The sequence below is a fragment of the Martes martes genome, assembly GCF_963455335.1.
Source record: "Martes martes genome assembly, chromosome: 14".
In the NCBI taxonomy this organism is placed as follows: Eukaryota; Metazoa; Chordata; class Mammalia; order Carnivora; family Mustelidae; genus Martes; species Martes martes.
This window is the reverse complement of record NC_137902.1, coordinates 25,691,075-25,708,284: the sequence shown is the minus strand read 5'-3', so window position 1 is coordinate 25,708,284 and position 17,210 is coordinate 25,691,075. Positions and strand designations below refer to the sequence as shown.

At 42.2% G+C, this 17,210-nt stretch overlaps 1 protein-coding gene across 2 annotated transcripts; it reads left to right on the top strand.

The window, feature by feature from the left end:
* Nucleotides 1-4,338: 4,338 nt before the first annotated feature.
* BORCS7 (BLOC-1 related complex subunit 7) lies at nucleotides 4,339-17,084 on the top strand. 2 transcript variants are annotated; one of them, XM_080822772.1, is made up of 5 exons: nucleotides 4,339-5,736; nucleotides 13,470-13,532; nucleotides 13,638-13,681; nucleotides 14,838-14,858; nucleotides 15,925-16,268. In XM_080822772.1, exons 1-5 carry the CDS (start codon nucleotides 5,599-5,601, stop codon nucleotides 15,974-15,976), a joined length of 318 nt encoding a protein of 105 aa, XP_080678898.1. In that variant the 5' UTR covers nucleotides 4,339-5,598; the 3' UTR covers nucleotides 15,977-16,268. The 2 variants fall into 2 exon arrangements, with proteins under 2 accessions (XP_080678898.1, XP_080678899.1); XM_080822773.1 differs by lacking the exon at nucleotides 14,838-14,858 and having other exon boundaries at nucleotides 15,925-17,084.
* The last annotated feature ends 126 nt before the right edge of the window (nucleotides 17,085-17,210 follow it).

Here is a 17,210-nt window from a genome sequence, read left to right as displayed (position 1 = left end):
AGTCACTGTTACAAAAATGAAACAAGCCACAGACTGGGAGACAATATTTGCAAAATGTATATTTGATAAAAGATTACTATCCAAAATATGCAAAGAACTCTGAAACCCAACAATAAGAAAACAACCTGATTTAAAAATGGGTGACAGATATTATCACCATAGATGATATATGGATGATAAATAAGCAGATGAAAAGATACTTGATGTCATATATAATTAGGGAATTGCAAATTACAACAATAGTGAGACCCACTCCACACGTATTAGAAGGGCTACTATCCCCAAAACTGGCAGTGTGGATGCTGACCAATGTGGAATAACAGGAGCTCTTATTTGTAGCCGGTGGGAATCAAACACTTTGGAAGACAGTTTGGCAGTTTCTTGCAAAACTAAACATTCTTATCATTTCATACACATTAGAATGGCTATTATATTTAAAAAAAAAAAAACACCCAAAATAGCAAGTGTTGGTGAAAGCACAGAGAAATTGGAAACGTCATTCATTGCCGGTGGTGATGGAAAATGGTGCAGCTTCTGTGGAAAAGTATGATTGTTCCTCAAAATGTGAAACATAGAATTACCATCTGAGCTAGCATTTCTATCCCTAACCCAGAAGACTTGACAAGAGGAACTCAAATAGATACTTGTACACCGATGTTCACAGCAGCATTATTCACAATAGCCAAAAGGTGGACTCAACCCAAGAGTCCACCAACAGATGAATGTGTGTGTATATAACGCATGAACAAAATGCGTTATATACACACAGAATGGATTATTACTCAGCCATAAAAAAGAATGATGTTCTAAAACATGTTGCGACATGGATTAACTGAAAAACTTTCGCTGAGTGAAATAAGCTAGACACAGAAGGACAAATATTGTATGATTCCACTTGCAAGAGGCATCTAGGATAGATAAATTCATAGTGACAAAAATCAGAATAGAGGTTACCAAGGGCTGAAGGGGAGGGGAAAATAGGAAGTAATTATTTAATAAGTACAGAGTCTCTGTCTGGGACAGTGAAAAAGTCTGGGAAATAGGGGCAGTGGCTACATCAGTACACTGTTATGTACCTAATACTACTGAATGGTACACTAAAAAAATGGTTAAGATGGTAAACTTTATGTTATTTCTATTTTGCCGCCATAAAAAACATGACCCAGCAATTGTGCTCCTGGTTTTTAAGAAAATCAGTAGAAATTTTATGTCCACTTGAAACCTACACACAAATGTTTATAGCCACTGTATTCATAATTGCAAAAAACTGGGAGAAACCATTCATTAATGGGCGAATGGATAAGCAAACTGTGGCACATCCATACAAAGGAATATTGTTCTGTGATGAAAAGAAATGAGCTATCAAACCACAAAAAAGACATGGGGAAGTTTAAATACACACTGTTTATTTAAAGAAGCTAGTCTGAAAAGGCCACATGCTGTATGGTTCCAAGTGATTGACAGTTTCAGGAAGGCAGACAGAGAGACAGGAAAAATGTCAGGGGTTGCCAGGGGCACAAGGGGAGGGAGGAGGGCTGAGTAGGTGGAGTCCAGGGAGTTTTTAGGGCAGTAAAACTATTCTGCACGATACCATAATGGTGGATACATGACATTTTGCATTTATCAGAACCCATTAAGCCCAAACACAAAAAGTGAACCCTAATGGAAAGTATGAGCTTTGTTTAGTAATAATGCATCAATATTGGTTCAACAATTTAAACAAATATACCACAGGAATGCAAAATGTTATTAACAGGACATTTTGAGTAAGGGAGAAAGAAAAGAACTGACTTTTTTCTTTTGGACTCTGTAAAGAGATACAGTCTACTGAGGGTGTGGGGGAGTCATATCCTTGGAATGGCCCTACAGAATACTTAACCTTGTGTCTGGGATGGCAGTAAACAGTCTGATTGCAACATATGAAACAGAACTCAGAAGCTACACAAGGAAAATCTATCAACCTTGATGGAGCTGAAGTATAGCGTCTCTGGGTGTTGTGACAAATATTTATTGGTGTATCTTGCACTTCTTCTTTAGGACTTTAGGAAGGGTACCATTATTGGTATATTGTTTTTCAAGCTGACTGTACTAGTGATAGCTTGGGGAAACTAAATTGTAATGTTAGTGTGATGACCGTCTCTAGAAAAGCCCAGACTCAAGCAAGTTATTATTACTGGTAAGGGAAACATGCTAAGTCATAAATATTGACCCTGACATTAGGGGCAGCTGGGCAACTGAGCCACCCAGGTGCCCCAGAATTATCATGTTTAACAGCAAAAATATTTATCAAATAATATACCACCAAACAAAAGGTCTTATAACCTTGTACAAAGACCTAGATTTCATAACTAAATGGTGCATTTCCAGACCCAAAGGTCTAATTACTTAATATAAAGATCCAGGCCTCGTGATCTTATACAGGTCCAGCAAGTGCACCTGTTGAACTGAGGATCCCTGGAATGCTGCCAATGAAGGTCTTCAAAATGATCTCGCTGGAACCTCTAGAATTATCAAAAACAATAAGACTATAGCTCAATATATGACATATAAAGACAAAACTGAATTTGCTTATTATAATAAAGGCAAGCAGGCAGTTTCTCTAAGCTGAATAGGCTGCTGATCATAATAGAGTTTTGGGGAAGTATAAACTTCAGGGGTTGATGGACATAAGAAGGTTGATATTATCTCTAGAAGTGTTACTTGGGTGAGACTATTGTTGATTGGTTGGCATTCTGGGGGGTAATTTTGGCATGAATTGGTTCCTAGATGACTGACTTTTCAGTAGTGACCCTGATTGCTTGATTTGTAAAAGGGATTAACTGAGGTTGGTTGTCATTAACTGATTGAACAGATTTCAAACAAGTTCTGGTGGTATATTAGTCTATTTCTGTATAAGGAGATTACCACAAACAGTGGCTTGAAACAACACACATTTATGGGGCGCCTGGGTGGCTCAGTGGGTTAAAGCCTCTGCCTTCGGCTCAGGTCATGATCCCAGGTCCTGGGATCAAGCCCCGCATCAGGCTCTCTGCTCAGCAGGGAGCCTGCTTCCTCCTTGCATTCTCTCTCTGCCTGCCTCTCCGCCTACTTGTGGTCTCTCTCTCTGTCAAATAAATAAAATCTTAAAAAAAAAACAAAAAACAGAAAAAACCCACACATTTATAGTTCCTGTGGGTCAGGAATCCAACTCCAATTTTTCTGAGCCACCTACTTAGGGTCTCACAAGGCTGCTGCCATCAAGGTGTGAACCAGGGCTGGGTTCTCATCTGGAGGTTCAACTGGGTAAGGATCTATTTCCCCACTTGCCTGGCTGTTAGTAGTATTCAGTTCCTTTAGGCTGTTTGATTGAATGCTTCTTATTTATTTATTTATTTATTGCTGGCTGTCAGCTGGAGGCTCATTTCTCAGTGACCAGAAGCAGTTCCTTGGCATGTGGAGTTCTCCAACATGGCCCCTTGCTTCTTCGCAGCCAGCAAAGGGGAAAGAGACTTCAGCAAGATGGGCCTGCGGTCTCTGTAATCACATAACCATGTATACACAATCATGTATCTCCCATCACCTGTGCATACTCTATTGGTTAGAAGCAAGACACAGGTCCTGCCCACATGTAAGAGAAAGGGATCACAGAAGCATATGAACACCATAAGATGGGGATCATGGGGGCTACCCGTCAGTGGCCAGTCTGTCTACAACAGGTGGCTACCTGTTACCATGGCTACACAGCAGTCTTTTCCTAAATTTGCGGGGGTGGAGCAACTGGAGTCCCCCACACTGTTACCAGGAACACAAAATGGTAAAAACTTTGGGAAACGGTTTGGCAGGTTTTTTTTTTTTTAAGATCGTATTTATTTGTTTGAGAGAGAGAGACAGAGTATGAGTAGGGGGACAGACAAAGGAAGAGGGAGAAGCAGACTCCCTGCTGAACAGGGCGCCTGACACAGGGGTTGATCCCAGGACTCTGGGATCATGACCTGAGCCAAAGGCAGACATTCAACTGACTGAGTCACCCAGGTGCCCCGGCAGCTTTTTTAGGTATATTTATTTATCATTTTAGAGAGAGAGAGTGAGAAGGAGGAGGGGCAGAGGGAAAGGGAGAGGATCTTCAGCACACAACCCACTAAGCAAGAAGCCTGACACAGGGCTTGATCCCAAGATTCTGTGATTACAATTCTGCCATCATGACCTGAGCGGAAACCAAGAGTTTGGAGGCCCAACCAATGAGCCACCCAGGCACCTCTGGCAGTTTATTGAAACATTAAACACTTATATGAACCAGCCATTCCACTCCTAGATATTATCCAAGATAAATGAAAACAACTCAGAAAAGGACTTATATATGAATGCCACTGCAGCTTTATTTATAATAGCCACAAAGTAGAAACAACCCAAATGTCCAGCCACAGGTGAATGGATGAACAAAATGAGACAGTCAAATGACGGAATATTTCTCAGCAATAAAAAGGAACAGACAAGTGATACACACTACAATGCAGATAATTCTCAAAATCATTAAGCTGAAAGAAGCTAGACAAAAAGGGTATTTCCTGTATCATTCCAATTATATAATATTCTAGAAACGCAAATTAGTTTATAGTGTTAGAAAGAAGATCGGTTGTTGCTTACAGTGAGGGAGAGATGGACTGCAAATAGACACTTGGAAACTTCTGGGGGTGATAAAAATATTCTGTATCTTAATTGTGGTCGTTCATAGGTGTGTACATCTGTCCCACTAATCAAAATGGACACTATAAAAGAAGATAGTTATTGTACATAAACTATACCTCAATAAAATTAAGAACACGAATTAAATGAAAGAAGCAAGAGACATGAATCTAGACACTTAGAAAGTAATGTTGATACTGAGTACAGGTTATTTGAACAAAATTTACAATATAACACTATTCTCATCTCTTGTGCATTAGCCAAAAAAGAAATAGAGCTACATGAAACATTTCAGGTATTAATTCAGTTCCAAGGTGATGATCCAAGTTTGCTTTTAATAGGAAAAAACCGATCATTTATCATGAAAAATTACTAAAGATGTTGAGCATTTCCTCCATTTATTAGCTGTTTACATGGCTCCATGGCCCAGGGGCTCCTCAGAGACAAGGTCTGTATCTTTTTTTTCTCTACCCTCAGCCTAGCACAGTTTGATATTTACTAAATGAGATTTTAAAAATTGAACTGAATGCCCTTAATTCATTCTCGTAATTCTTTGGAGACTTGAATATTATTACTTCTTAACTGATGAACACAAGACGCAAAGCTTGAGTAATTTGCAGTCACACAACTAAATAGCAGAAGTAGGGACTATAATCCAGGCCTTCTGATTCTAACCCATAGATATACTGAAACTGTCCTCTGTTTCCACTAGAGACATCTGCCTGGGCTCTATCTTCCTTAGGATATCAACTGAATATTTTAAATGAATTTAAAGTTAGCTAAGGTCAATCTCTGCTGGGCGCATGCGTCCCTTCCGCACCCTCCCCCCACCCCCCACGGTGGAGGAGACACACCGACTCGCTTCCTTCCGCCTTGACGCCTTTTGGCCCCAGCGAGTCGCCGTTGCCCAAGCTGAGACGTTCACTAGTCAAGGTGATGGCGACTGGGACACCAGATTCGCAAGCGCGATTCGGTCAGTCTGTGAAGGGGCTTCTCACCGAAAAGGTGAACACCTGTGGTACGGACGTGATCGCGCTCACCAAGCAGGTGCTGAAAGGCTCCCGGAGCTCTGAGGTGAGCTGGAAGTGGACTTTATGGCCCGAGATCCCCGGCGCCGAGTCTTGCATAGCTGTGGGAAGGGGATCGCATTACCTCCTGGGAATTGTAGGCTGTGACTGCTCCCTGAGAGTAGCGCTCGTTCGCTAGGGGCGCGTGTTGCATTCTGGGATGTGTAGTCTGGGGGGTTAGGGATGTAGGGAGGGAAAGAAACGGGATGGTGGTTTATTTTCTTTTTTCTTTTCTTTCTTTCTTTCTTTCTTTCCTTCCTTCCTTCTTTCTTTCTTTCTTTCTTTCTTTCTTCTTCTTCCTCTTCTTCTCATTCTTTCTTTTCTTTCTTTCTTCTTCTTTTTTTAAAGATCTTATTTATTTGACAAAAAGAGAGAGAGAGAAAGAGCGCACAAGTAGGGGGAGCAGGAGAGGGAGAAGCAGGCTACCGGCTGAACAAGGAGCCTGACTCGGGGCTGGATTCCAAGACCCGGGGATCATGACCTGAGCCAAAGGCAGGTGCTCAACCTACCGAACCACCCAGGCGACCCCGAATATGTGCCTTAAAGCAGAAATTGCCGCAGTACAGCGGATAAGATAGTAGTCCTAGCCAGTTCCTAATTTGTTTCATGGGGTTGTCTCTAGTGAAGATCTCTCCCTTTCTGGCCCCCAAATTCCGCATGGTTTTGCCCTCAGCATCCCAGAGTCCTTTCATGCTTTTGTGCATCGTCTGTGTTCTTTTCTTTTTAAGATTTTATTTATTTATTTGACAGAGAGAGATCACAAGTAGGCAGAGAGGCAGGCAGAGAGAGGAGGAAGCAGGCTCCCTGCTGAGCAGAGAGCCCGACGTGGGGCTCAATCCCAGGACCCCGAGATCATGACCTGAGCCGAAGGCAGTGGCTTAACCCACTGAGCCACCCAGGTGCCCCGGATTTGTTCTTTTCTAATTTGTCTTTCTGGCCACATCTTGGTTTTCTGTTTCCTTTTTTTTTTTTTTTTAAAGATTTTTATTTATTTATTTATTTATTTGACAGACAGATCACAAGTAGGCAGAGAGGCAGGCAGAGAGAGAGAGAGAGAGAGGAGGAGGAAGCAGGCTCCCCGCTGAGCAGAGAGCCCGATGCGGGGCTGGATCCCAGGACCCTGAGACCATGACGTGAGCCGAAGGCAGAGGTTTTAAACCACTGAGCCACGCAGGCGCCCCTTGGTTTTCTGTTTCTTAGATGAGCTTTCTCCTTTGCCCCGAGTTCACCTTCATTCTCTAGCTGGTTCCATGAATGGAGTTATATGATGGCTTTTCACACGAAAAGTTTTTTTTTTTTTTTAAGATTTTATTTATTTATTTGACAGAGATCACAAGTAGGCAGAGAGGCAGGCAGAGGGAGGAAGGGAAGCAGGCTCCCTACAGAGCAGAGAGCCGGATGTGGGGCTAGATCCCAGGACCCTGGGATCATGACCTGAGCCGAAGGCAGAGGCTTTAACCCACTGAGCCACTTAGGCGCCCCACACCGAAAGTTTTATATATGTGCACTGTGTCTCCCCCAAAAAGGTATTTATTCTACTCTTAGATATTCCCCCATGAAAAATGAAACTGTGTGTCCACATAAAGACTTGTACCGTTATCCGTGATAGCATCAAACTGGAAACAACCCAAATATCTGGTGACAAGTGAATGGACAAACAAAATGGTTCTGATGACTGAGCCATTCCACTCCTAGGTTTTTACCCAAGAGGAATGATAACATGCCTCTCATTTTGTTACATAAGCTGACCACACACACAGAACATATTATCTAAGAGTTCCTGTTTTGGTTTCTTTAAAGTGAAACAACATCTTGAATACACCTGTGAAACAGTCTGAGTACCGTCTTTTTAGAGCTTTGTGAATTTCTTCTGTAGACCTTTATAGTTCTCTTGCTCATAATTAACTCAGTGGCAGTGTGACTTAGTTACTCATCTTCAACAAGTATTGCTTATTTTCAACTTAATTTTCATAATAATCGCAACTCTCTTTTAACTCCTATTTCATCAGTCTCTATATATATCAGTCTCTATATTTAATATATATATTAAAAGATATAGATATATATCTATATCTTTTAACTCTATATTTCATCAGTCTCTATATATCATTTCATTAAGTTATATAATTGCGGTAACAAGCATAATATGGCCACAAGCTTTTGGACTTGTATGTGAATAGTCACAGCAGCTTTATTTATATTACTGTAGGATCCCCTAGAATTGTCTTTACAGAGTCACCTTTCATGTTATGTTCTTAGCTTGTATTAGTAGTGACTACAAGAAATAACCATATGAAGAAGGTGTTTGCATTTACCATAACACTATTGTTGAAGTCACTGATTTGGTGATCCCAAGTATGTTTTGTGTGAGGTTACACATGATATACTCATTTTAGGATTCAGCATCCAAGGGAAGTTTCTCTCTTTTTGAGGAATTGTTATGTTGCCTTTTACAAAATAAGAATTATGCAAATGAGGGACCCTGGGTGGCTCAGTCAGTTAAGCATCTGCCTTCCACTCAGGTCATGATCCTGGGGTCCTGGGATGGAGTCTCTTGTCTGGCTCCTTGCTCAGTGGGGATCCTGCTTCTCCCTCTGCCTGCTCCTCCCCCTGCCTATGCGTGCACTCTCTCTGACAAATAAAATCTTAAAAAAAAAAAAAAAGTAATTATACAAATGCAAGTGTTTCATTTTTTGCCTTGGTTGCACTGAAGTTCTTACATCAGTTTTAGTGGTAGACACATCTCCTTTTAATGACTTTTAGATTCTATTTTTTATTTTCTATTTTTTAAAAAAGATTTTATTTATTTATTTAACAGAGATCACAAATAGGCAGAGAGGCAGGCAGAGAGAGAGAGGAGGAAGCAGGCTTCCTGCTGAGCAGAGAGCCCTACATGGGGCTCAATCCCAGGACCCTGGGATCATGACTCGAGCCGAAGGCAGAGGCTTTAACCCACTGAGCCACCCAGGTGCCCCTGTTTCTATTTTTTAAAAAATGTGTGTGTGCGTGTATGCACACACATGCATATAATATGGTATAAATTGGCTTCAGTCTTTTTGGAGGAGGAACAAGGTATAAATATATAAATTAAGAAAAGAGATAGTGCTCATAGTTAATGACCAGTGTGTATTGAACATCCATATTCACTATAATAAACTTGTTTTTATTGAGCAACTACTATGTGCTGGTCACTGCTGTGTTTTACGTAGCTTAATTTGTTAAATCTTTGCACTCACTAGTAGAGGAGGTACATTTCTTACATAGAGGATACAAAGAGGAATTTAATTTGTCCAAGGTTACAACGTAGCTAGGAAGGGGTAGAACTAGGATTCAAACCTAGGCAGACTGGTTCTAGGCTCATAATCTTGGGCACCACCTCTCATGTGATACTAGCTGGTTTAGTGGCCCAAAAGCCATGGTGTCACCATTGACTGCCATAATGTGACTTGCTGCTTTCTATTCCTCCTTGTGTATTTTTCCCATGCGATTCTTCCATAGTAGATTTAGACTGGGTGTCCAGTAAATGGTGTGGATTGAGTTAAACTGAAATCATTCCAGCTTTCTGGGAGGGTTGACATATCATCTCTCAGTTCTCTGACTTTTGTCTTTTTATTGGATCTCTTACATGATACTTATACCATATTGCCTTTTTCTGTAGTTAGTTATGTATTTTTGCCATTTCCTTTACTAGACTTTAGATTATTTGGCATGTCTTACTGATTTTCTTTTTTTGTCTTTTTTTTTTTTGTAGCATATAGCAGTACTTATTTTGCTCCTTTTTGAGACTGGATGATATTCTGTTGTACGTACCGCATTTTGTTTATCCCTTCATTTGGTGATGGACATTTGTGTTGTTTCCACCTTTTGGCTTTGTGAATATGCTGCAGTCGACATTTGTATATAAATACCTTTTTGAGACCTTGCTTCCAGTTATTTTGGGTAATTGCTGAATTGCAGTTGCAATTGCTGGGTCATATTCATATGGTAATTCTATGTTTAACTTTTATTTGAGAGAGAGAGAGAGAGACTAGGGCAGAGGGAGAGGGAGAAGCAGGCTCCCCGACTGAGCAGGGAACTCAATCTGGGGTTCGATCCCAGGACCCTAGGATCATGACCTGAGCCAAAACCAGACACTTAACTGACTGAGACACTCAGGCTTCCTCTTCTCCAGCTTTTGGATTTGTTATTGGTGTGGCCCAAATTGACCCAAAGCCACAAGACACCTCCCTGGGGTTGGTCCTGAGGGAAAGGGAGCTCTTGGTCTCATTGTGGACATGGAGCCTGATTTTTAGTTTGAATCCTTTGCCTGTAGAACATTGCTTCTCTTTTCAACGTGGCTGTTTTGTTCGATTAGCTGACAATTTCCATGTGTAAAGCTCTCTTTCCACAGCATTCATTTAACAAACATTTATTGTCTGCTCTGTGCTATGAACTATTTTTTTTTCAAAGATTTATTTATTTATTTATTTATTTGACAGACAGAGATCACAAGTAGGCAGAGAGGTGGGCAGAGAGAGAGAGAGAGGGAAGCAGGCTCCCTGCTGAGCAGAGAGCCTGATGTGGGGCTGGATCTCAGGACCCTGAGATCATGACCTGAGCCGAAGGGAGAGGCTTTAACCCACTGAGCTACCAGGTGCCCCTGAACTTTTTTTTTTTTTAAAGATTTTGTTTATTCATTTGACAGACAGAGATCACAAATAGGCAGAGAGGCAAGCAGAGACAGAGAGGAGGAAGCAGGCTCCCCACTGAGCAGAGAGCCTGATGCGGGGCTCGATCCCAGCACCCTGAGATCATGACCTGAGCCAAAGGCAGAGGCTCTAACCCACTGAGCCACCCAGGTGCCCCTGCTATGAACTATTTTAGGTATAAAGGAGAGGGTGGTACACAAAACGAGGTCCCTATACTTAGGAAGTTTACATTTTAGTGAAGAGACAGACAAACAAATGAAACAAAAAATCAGGGGGTAGTAAATCCCATAGAGAAAAACTAGGCTGGGAGTAGAGTGTGATAAAAGGGTTTTCCTTACATAGGGTGGTCAGGGAAGGGCCCTGTAAGGCGGGGACATTGGGGCAGACACTTGAATGAAGTAAGGGAGCTGGCCACATGGACGTCTGTAGCCAGAGCGCTCCAAGTAGAAGAAATGGCAAATGCAAAGGCCTTGAAATGGGAATGTGTGCAAGGTGTGCAGGGAGGCCAGTATGGCTGGAGCACCAAGTGGGGAAGAGCATGTCAACATTGTGCCCCCAGCACAATGAATGCGTGTGACCCCATGCTCCTGCTGTGCATGCCTGCTTCTCTGCTCCTCCAGTCGAGTTGTGTGCTGAGTAAAGGGTCTGTTGGATGTGGGTTTTTTTTTTTTCTTTTAGGGTCCATTGTGTTATCTTAAGCCTGTGTTTGTGCTTGCTATTTTAACTACATTATTTAATGCAATAATATGGAAAACGATGAACTAGAATGAAAACAAAAAGGATTAGTGTTGCTATGAAAACCACATTGGAAAATCTTGTTGAACATGAGAAGCTAACCAGTAACAACTTAATAACAGTACTTGTTGAAGATGAGGAGAGAAGATGGCTATTGAGTTACTTATGAGCAAAGCAATAGTAAAAGCCTAGGGGGAAATACTCAAGCTGTTGTTCCACTTTAAGGAAACCCAGCCCAGACATCTTAGATGATATTTGCTGTGTGTGGTTGGTTTTTGCAAGAAAATGATGCAGATTGCCAATGAATAAATCTGTAATCAAAGCAAGGGCCTTGGCCCAGCATTGCAACAGCTCCTGCATTCCAGGAATCACGAGTCTCCTTGAGTCTATCTTCGAAATGATCAGCCACCCCCACCTCCCTTTTTAACAGCCATTCTGGTGGCTCAGGCCACTTTCATTGCTTGCCTAGACTATGGCAGTGTTCTCCCAGCCAGTTTCTCTGCCTTCAGTCCCTGCTTCAGTCTAGTCTGCTTGCCACGCTTCTAAAACAGTAAATCCGATCATGCCCAACATTTAGGTCTCCGCTTAGACGTCACTTCTTTTCGGAGGCCCTCCCTGAACACCCGCCCCTGTAACAGGTCAGACACTCGACTCCCCATGCTCCCTGGTTGGCTGGTACTTCCCCATCAGCAGTTACCACAAGGTACTGGAGCACCCGTGTCTTCTTTGTCACACCATGTTGTGAGCCCTGTGAGGATAGGGGCTATGTCTCTTCCTGGTGTACTGTCAGCACTGAATAAATATTTGTTGACTGACTGAATGAATGAGGAAGATTCTGTTAGAACGTTTTCCTTCTGCCATCAATTTGTCAGTCACCATCTCCCTCCTGTAGGACTTTGGAGTTTGTCACTTAAAAGTGGCCACAAAGGGCGCCTGGTGGCTCAGTGCGTTAAGCCTCTGCCTTCAGCTCAGGTCATGATCTCAGGGTCCTGGGATCGAGCCCCACATCGGGCTCTCTGCTCCGTGGAGAGCCTGCTTTCTCCTCTCTCTCTGCCTGCCTCTGCCTATTTGTGATCTCTGTCTGTCAAATAAATAAATAAAATCTTAAAAAAAAAAAAAGTGGCCACAAGGGGGGAACAGGCACTCTGATACATTGTGGATGGGAATGCGAAATGGTATAACCCCAGTAAAACTCTCTCATCCAGCAATCACAGTCATAATTCCATGAGTCTATCCCAAGGATACATTAGCAAAAAGACACAAAGATATATAAAGTATTTTTTGTAGCACTACTTATAATAGCAAAGGCTGCAAATAGCCCCAAAGTCTACAGCAGATGACTGGCTGAACAGTCTTATACAGGGACCTCTGTACAGCCGAGTGCTCTGCAGCCGTAAGAGAACAGTGCGCAGAGTCAGCATAAATCACTGCTGATCGATTTCAGCATCTATCGTCAAGTGAAAATAGCAGCATGTGGAAGAGTGCAGGTAGTAGGTTACATTTTACAGAAGGGGATAGTCTGGTGATAGACGTATGGCCACTTTTAAAAAGACAACATGAAGGGATAAATTTATTTACTTATTTATTTTTAAAATTAAGTAGGCTCCACGCCCAACATGGGGCTTGAATTCACAACCCTGAGATCGAGAGTCACCTGCTCTCCCGCCTGAGCCAGCCAGGCACCTCCCAAAAAATATTTATGCAGAGGGGAGAGAGAAGGGGGAAGGGAAGGGACAGGGATGGAAGGTCTTATTTTACCATTTCAACATTAGAAGCACGTGAAGGTTTATTAATTTTTTAAACTTAAAAATGAAAAGAAATAACATATGCTACAGGGGAGTTTATCTGGGGGCTGTAGGAGGGCTGGTATTCCTGGTGAATCTGTGGTCATCGGTCCCCTTTTCATCCGAATCTCTCTGACCCAAGGGAACAGGGACAGTGGGTGGGACACACAGTAACTCCCCCTTCCATGGTGGGACTTCACGTCTGTCTGCCAGGAGCAGGGTGTGACCGCAGACCAGAAACCTCTTGTCAGTCTCCTCTTGCCTCCTAATTCCGCAGACACCGAGCCCTTGGTTTCTCAAACAGTAGCCTTTGGAGCTGATGCTGAGCTCCTGCCAGCACTGCTAGAGTGACACTGAATGTGGATTTTCAACCTAAACAAATAGATTATCCTCTGTTACTTTTGGAGCATTTGTAATTGTACGGGGCGGGAGTGAGGTGGGCAGGAGAGAGGGTGATGGTTTAATAGCTGTGGAGAGAAGATTATAGGAAGTTTGCAGATTTTGATCATGACCCCTTTATTTTTGTCTTCCAGCTGCTCGGTCAGGCAGCTCGAAACATGGTCCTGCAGGAAGATGCCATCTTGCACTCGGAAGATGTAAGAAACAATTTCTTTTGTGATTTGGGTTTTATTTACATAACTGGTGTGGTTACAGGGAAGTGGAATGTTCTCTTTGTCTGTTTTTGTTTTGTTTTAATGCAGAGTTTAAGGAAAATGGCGATAATAACAACACACCTTCAATACCAGTGAGTATGCCTTCCAAGGTGCTGTGTGGTTGCATTCCGCACGCTGCCCCCTCTTGCCTTTGGGCTTCTGCACACTTTCCTGAGAGGGCAGGAGTTGGGAGTAAAGGTGGGGTTAGTCAGGAATGAGCTCCTTCTGGAAAAGATGGCGGCGACTGCAGAAGAAGCTGGAGTATGGGTGAGATCAGGAGCAGGGACTGCCTTTTGCGAGCCTCTCTGTGGTCATTTGGGGGCTCCTCAGAGGGAGAGACTTTGAACCCCAGGAGGGCAGGGCCCGTGCCAGGACCATGCTCTCACAGTGCTCGGCACCCAGTAGACACTTAATCAGAATTTGTTGACGACCCGTGCCCAAGGTCTCTCCTGGGGAGTCTGCGCTTTCACTGGGGAATCGAGTGTCACTGACCGGTGTGGTCTAGTCCCCGCATTTAACTCAGCCCTAGCTATGTAGAAATGATCCAGGAGGTTCTGAAATACAGACAGCCCTTTGTCTGTTATAATTTTGGATAAAATTATAATGAGCTTTTCATCCTATTTCATTTTGCTTTATATTTTATATAGTTGGTATGACTTATGTACCTATTAGAAATGTACGATTGAGAATTTAACTCTTGATCTTTAAACAGTTTCTTGGGTGTGTGCATGTCAGGTGTGTGACCCATTAGATTCCACATATCCGGGCCGAATGTGAGCCGTGTGTATAGTTTGTGGTACTGCCTCCCGCAGTCTGGTAGAGTGGTGTTAGCTCTTTGGGCTTAGAATCCATCTTCTTGGGACGCCTGGGTGGGGTTAAGCAGCTGCCTTCGGCTCAGGTCATGATCCCAGCGTTCTGGGATCGAGTCCCACATCGGGCTCCTTGCTCGGCGGGGAGCCTGCTTCTCCCTCTGCCTCTGCCTACCACTCTGTCTGCCTGTGCTCACTCGCTCTCTCTCTCTAACAAATAAAGAAAGAAAGAAAGAAAGAAAGAATCCATCTTCTTAGCAACGCTGCACTCAGAGAGTGAACAGGGCTTCAAGAGCACAGTCTTAAGCCAGAAGGGACGGAATTACAGAATGTGACATGAACCAGAAATTTGTTCTGCCTACGAATATCTGGCCATAAGTTGCACTAATTTTCTGAGATTTTCTTAATCTTTCTTTTCCTCTTTCCCTTTCTGATTCAGGCAAGAAGCTATTCAGAAGAAGTAAGTAGCCCCAAAGGTAGGGGAGTGGGGGGACCAAGTGAAACAGGCTATAGGGAATTCAGCTTCTGGGCCCAGGATCAACGTGAAAGTCTAGCTGATGTACGCCCTTAAATTGACCACACTCTGGGGTAGCTCATTTGGGATATAGAGAAAACAGTCCAGTTGGCCCTTGAACAATACAACTTTGAACTACACAGTTCCACTTATACACAGATTTTTAAAAAATATATATATGGTATAGTATTGCAAATGTATTTTCTCTTCCTTATGATTTTCTTTTCTTTTCTTTTTTTTAAAGATTTTATTTATTTATTTGATAGAGAGAGACAGCGGCAACAGGAACACAAGCAGGGGGAGTGGGAGAGGGACAGCAGGCCTCCCGCCGAGCAGGGAGCCAGATGCGGGCATAGATCCCAGGAATCTGGGATCATGACCCGAGCAGAAGGCCATTGCTTAATGACTGAGCCCCCCCAGGCACCTCCCCTTATGACTTTCTTAATAACATCTTTTTCCTCTAGCTTACTTTATTACAAGAGTGTAGTATATGATACATATAACCTTATAAAATTTGTGTGAATTGACTGTTTCTGTTATTAGTAAGGCTTCTGGCCAGTAATAGGCCAGTACTCTAGTTTGGGGGGAGTCAGGGTATACACAGATTTTGACTGTGTGGGGCGTCAATGCCTTTAACCTCCATATTGTACAAGGGTCAACTGTATGTTTCAAAGACAAGCAGTAAGTTAATTCACTGCTGGTAAAGGCTTTCTGAAAATGATAGTGTGTAGATGCCAAACTTAAGGAATAGAAAAAACCTTCTATGTTGGTAACATTCGTTAAGTAAGTGTGCTGAGGTCATTAAGCAGTCTTGGTCCCTTATAATACTGGTTATACTAATTGGCTTTATAGACCTTTTTTGTTTTTCATAGTTTAAACTTCTGGAACCGTAGTGGACCAACATAAATTTGGATTGAGCTTCAGCAGTGTTTATGCGTTAAAGTACAAATAGTACAAAGAGAGGTCTTTATTGCTCATTCCAGGTAAACTTTTTTTCTGTTCTGATTTCTAGTGTTGAGCAGTCTTCTGACCTACAGGACCAGTTGAATCATCTGTTGAAATAGAACAGCTTGCAAGAGGGAAAAGTCTGCTTTGCCGGACACAGAGAAGGAAATATTTTACTCAACTGCTGTCCTATGGGTTTGATTTTCCATTTTCTTCTCCAAAAGTTAAGTTAGAAAAGATTTATGATGGTGTATAGTTTCTCCTGAAGAGAAGCTAGGTGGTTGAGTTTTGGAAGTACTTCTTGAGGCTAAGTCCTGCTCTTACGGAATTTTTAAATTGCTGTCTTTAGTTTGGTGTTAAAGCCAAATTAAAGAGGTCTTAGTTTTTCCCATAGAACTTTTATATGTCAAAAGCTGTATCATCTAAATGTGATTCTTTTTTTTTCAATGCGATTCTTAAGCAAATGCTGAATGATGTTTTAAATTCAGAAATACGGCTTCTGTTGTGAAAACAGGAATGTTTAGTATTGTTTTTAAAGACTTTTTTTTCTTTTAATCATACATTCAGGAAATTTCATGGTCGTGGAATGGTGATAGGTAGTATCTGTTCTTTTCTATTAACTCAGAGAAATTTGTTTTACTCATTGTAGCACTTCTTAAATGAAAAGTAGGCAAATGGTATATCTGGCCAGCTGTGACCCCCTGCCTTGACCTGCACTCCTAGTTTCTTTGTTGTGACTCTTGATTAGTTGGCCTTGGGTTCATTTTGTAATTTTGCTAGTCATCAGCAGATTCACTTGTAGAACATTATTGCCAAGTGCAAAGGCAGTTGAGTTACTGGGAATGATTGCAGTGTAGGGTTGTGCCATGGTGAAGACCTTATGTTTTCAGTTATTTGCCCGTGTTCATCTAATTCCGCTTGCTAAAAGGCATGACCTTTGAATGTCTTTGTTTGAATTTTAAGTGGGACTCCATCGTGTTCTAGTTCATTTCTTACTTCAGTAAAGAATTAGGAGAAAGCTGACATAAGAAAAATGGTGTTTTCAGGGAAAGAAAAAAGGCAAGTAAGAGTCCAATTTAATTCATACAGTATATCATCAAGTCGACTAGTCATATTAGATTGTATTTATCCCTCATTATACCTGTACACATCAACTTACGGCAAAAGAAAAAACGAGGTTTGAAGGAATTCAGTTATATATTCATTTCATAAACTCTCATTACAGTTACTAAATGTAAATGGGTTCAATTCACCTTCAAAAAGAAGGGTCACAGGGGCACCTGGGTGGCTCAGTGGGTTAAGGCCTCTGCCTTCGGTTCAGGTCGTGATCCCAGGGTTCTGGGATCGAGCCCC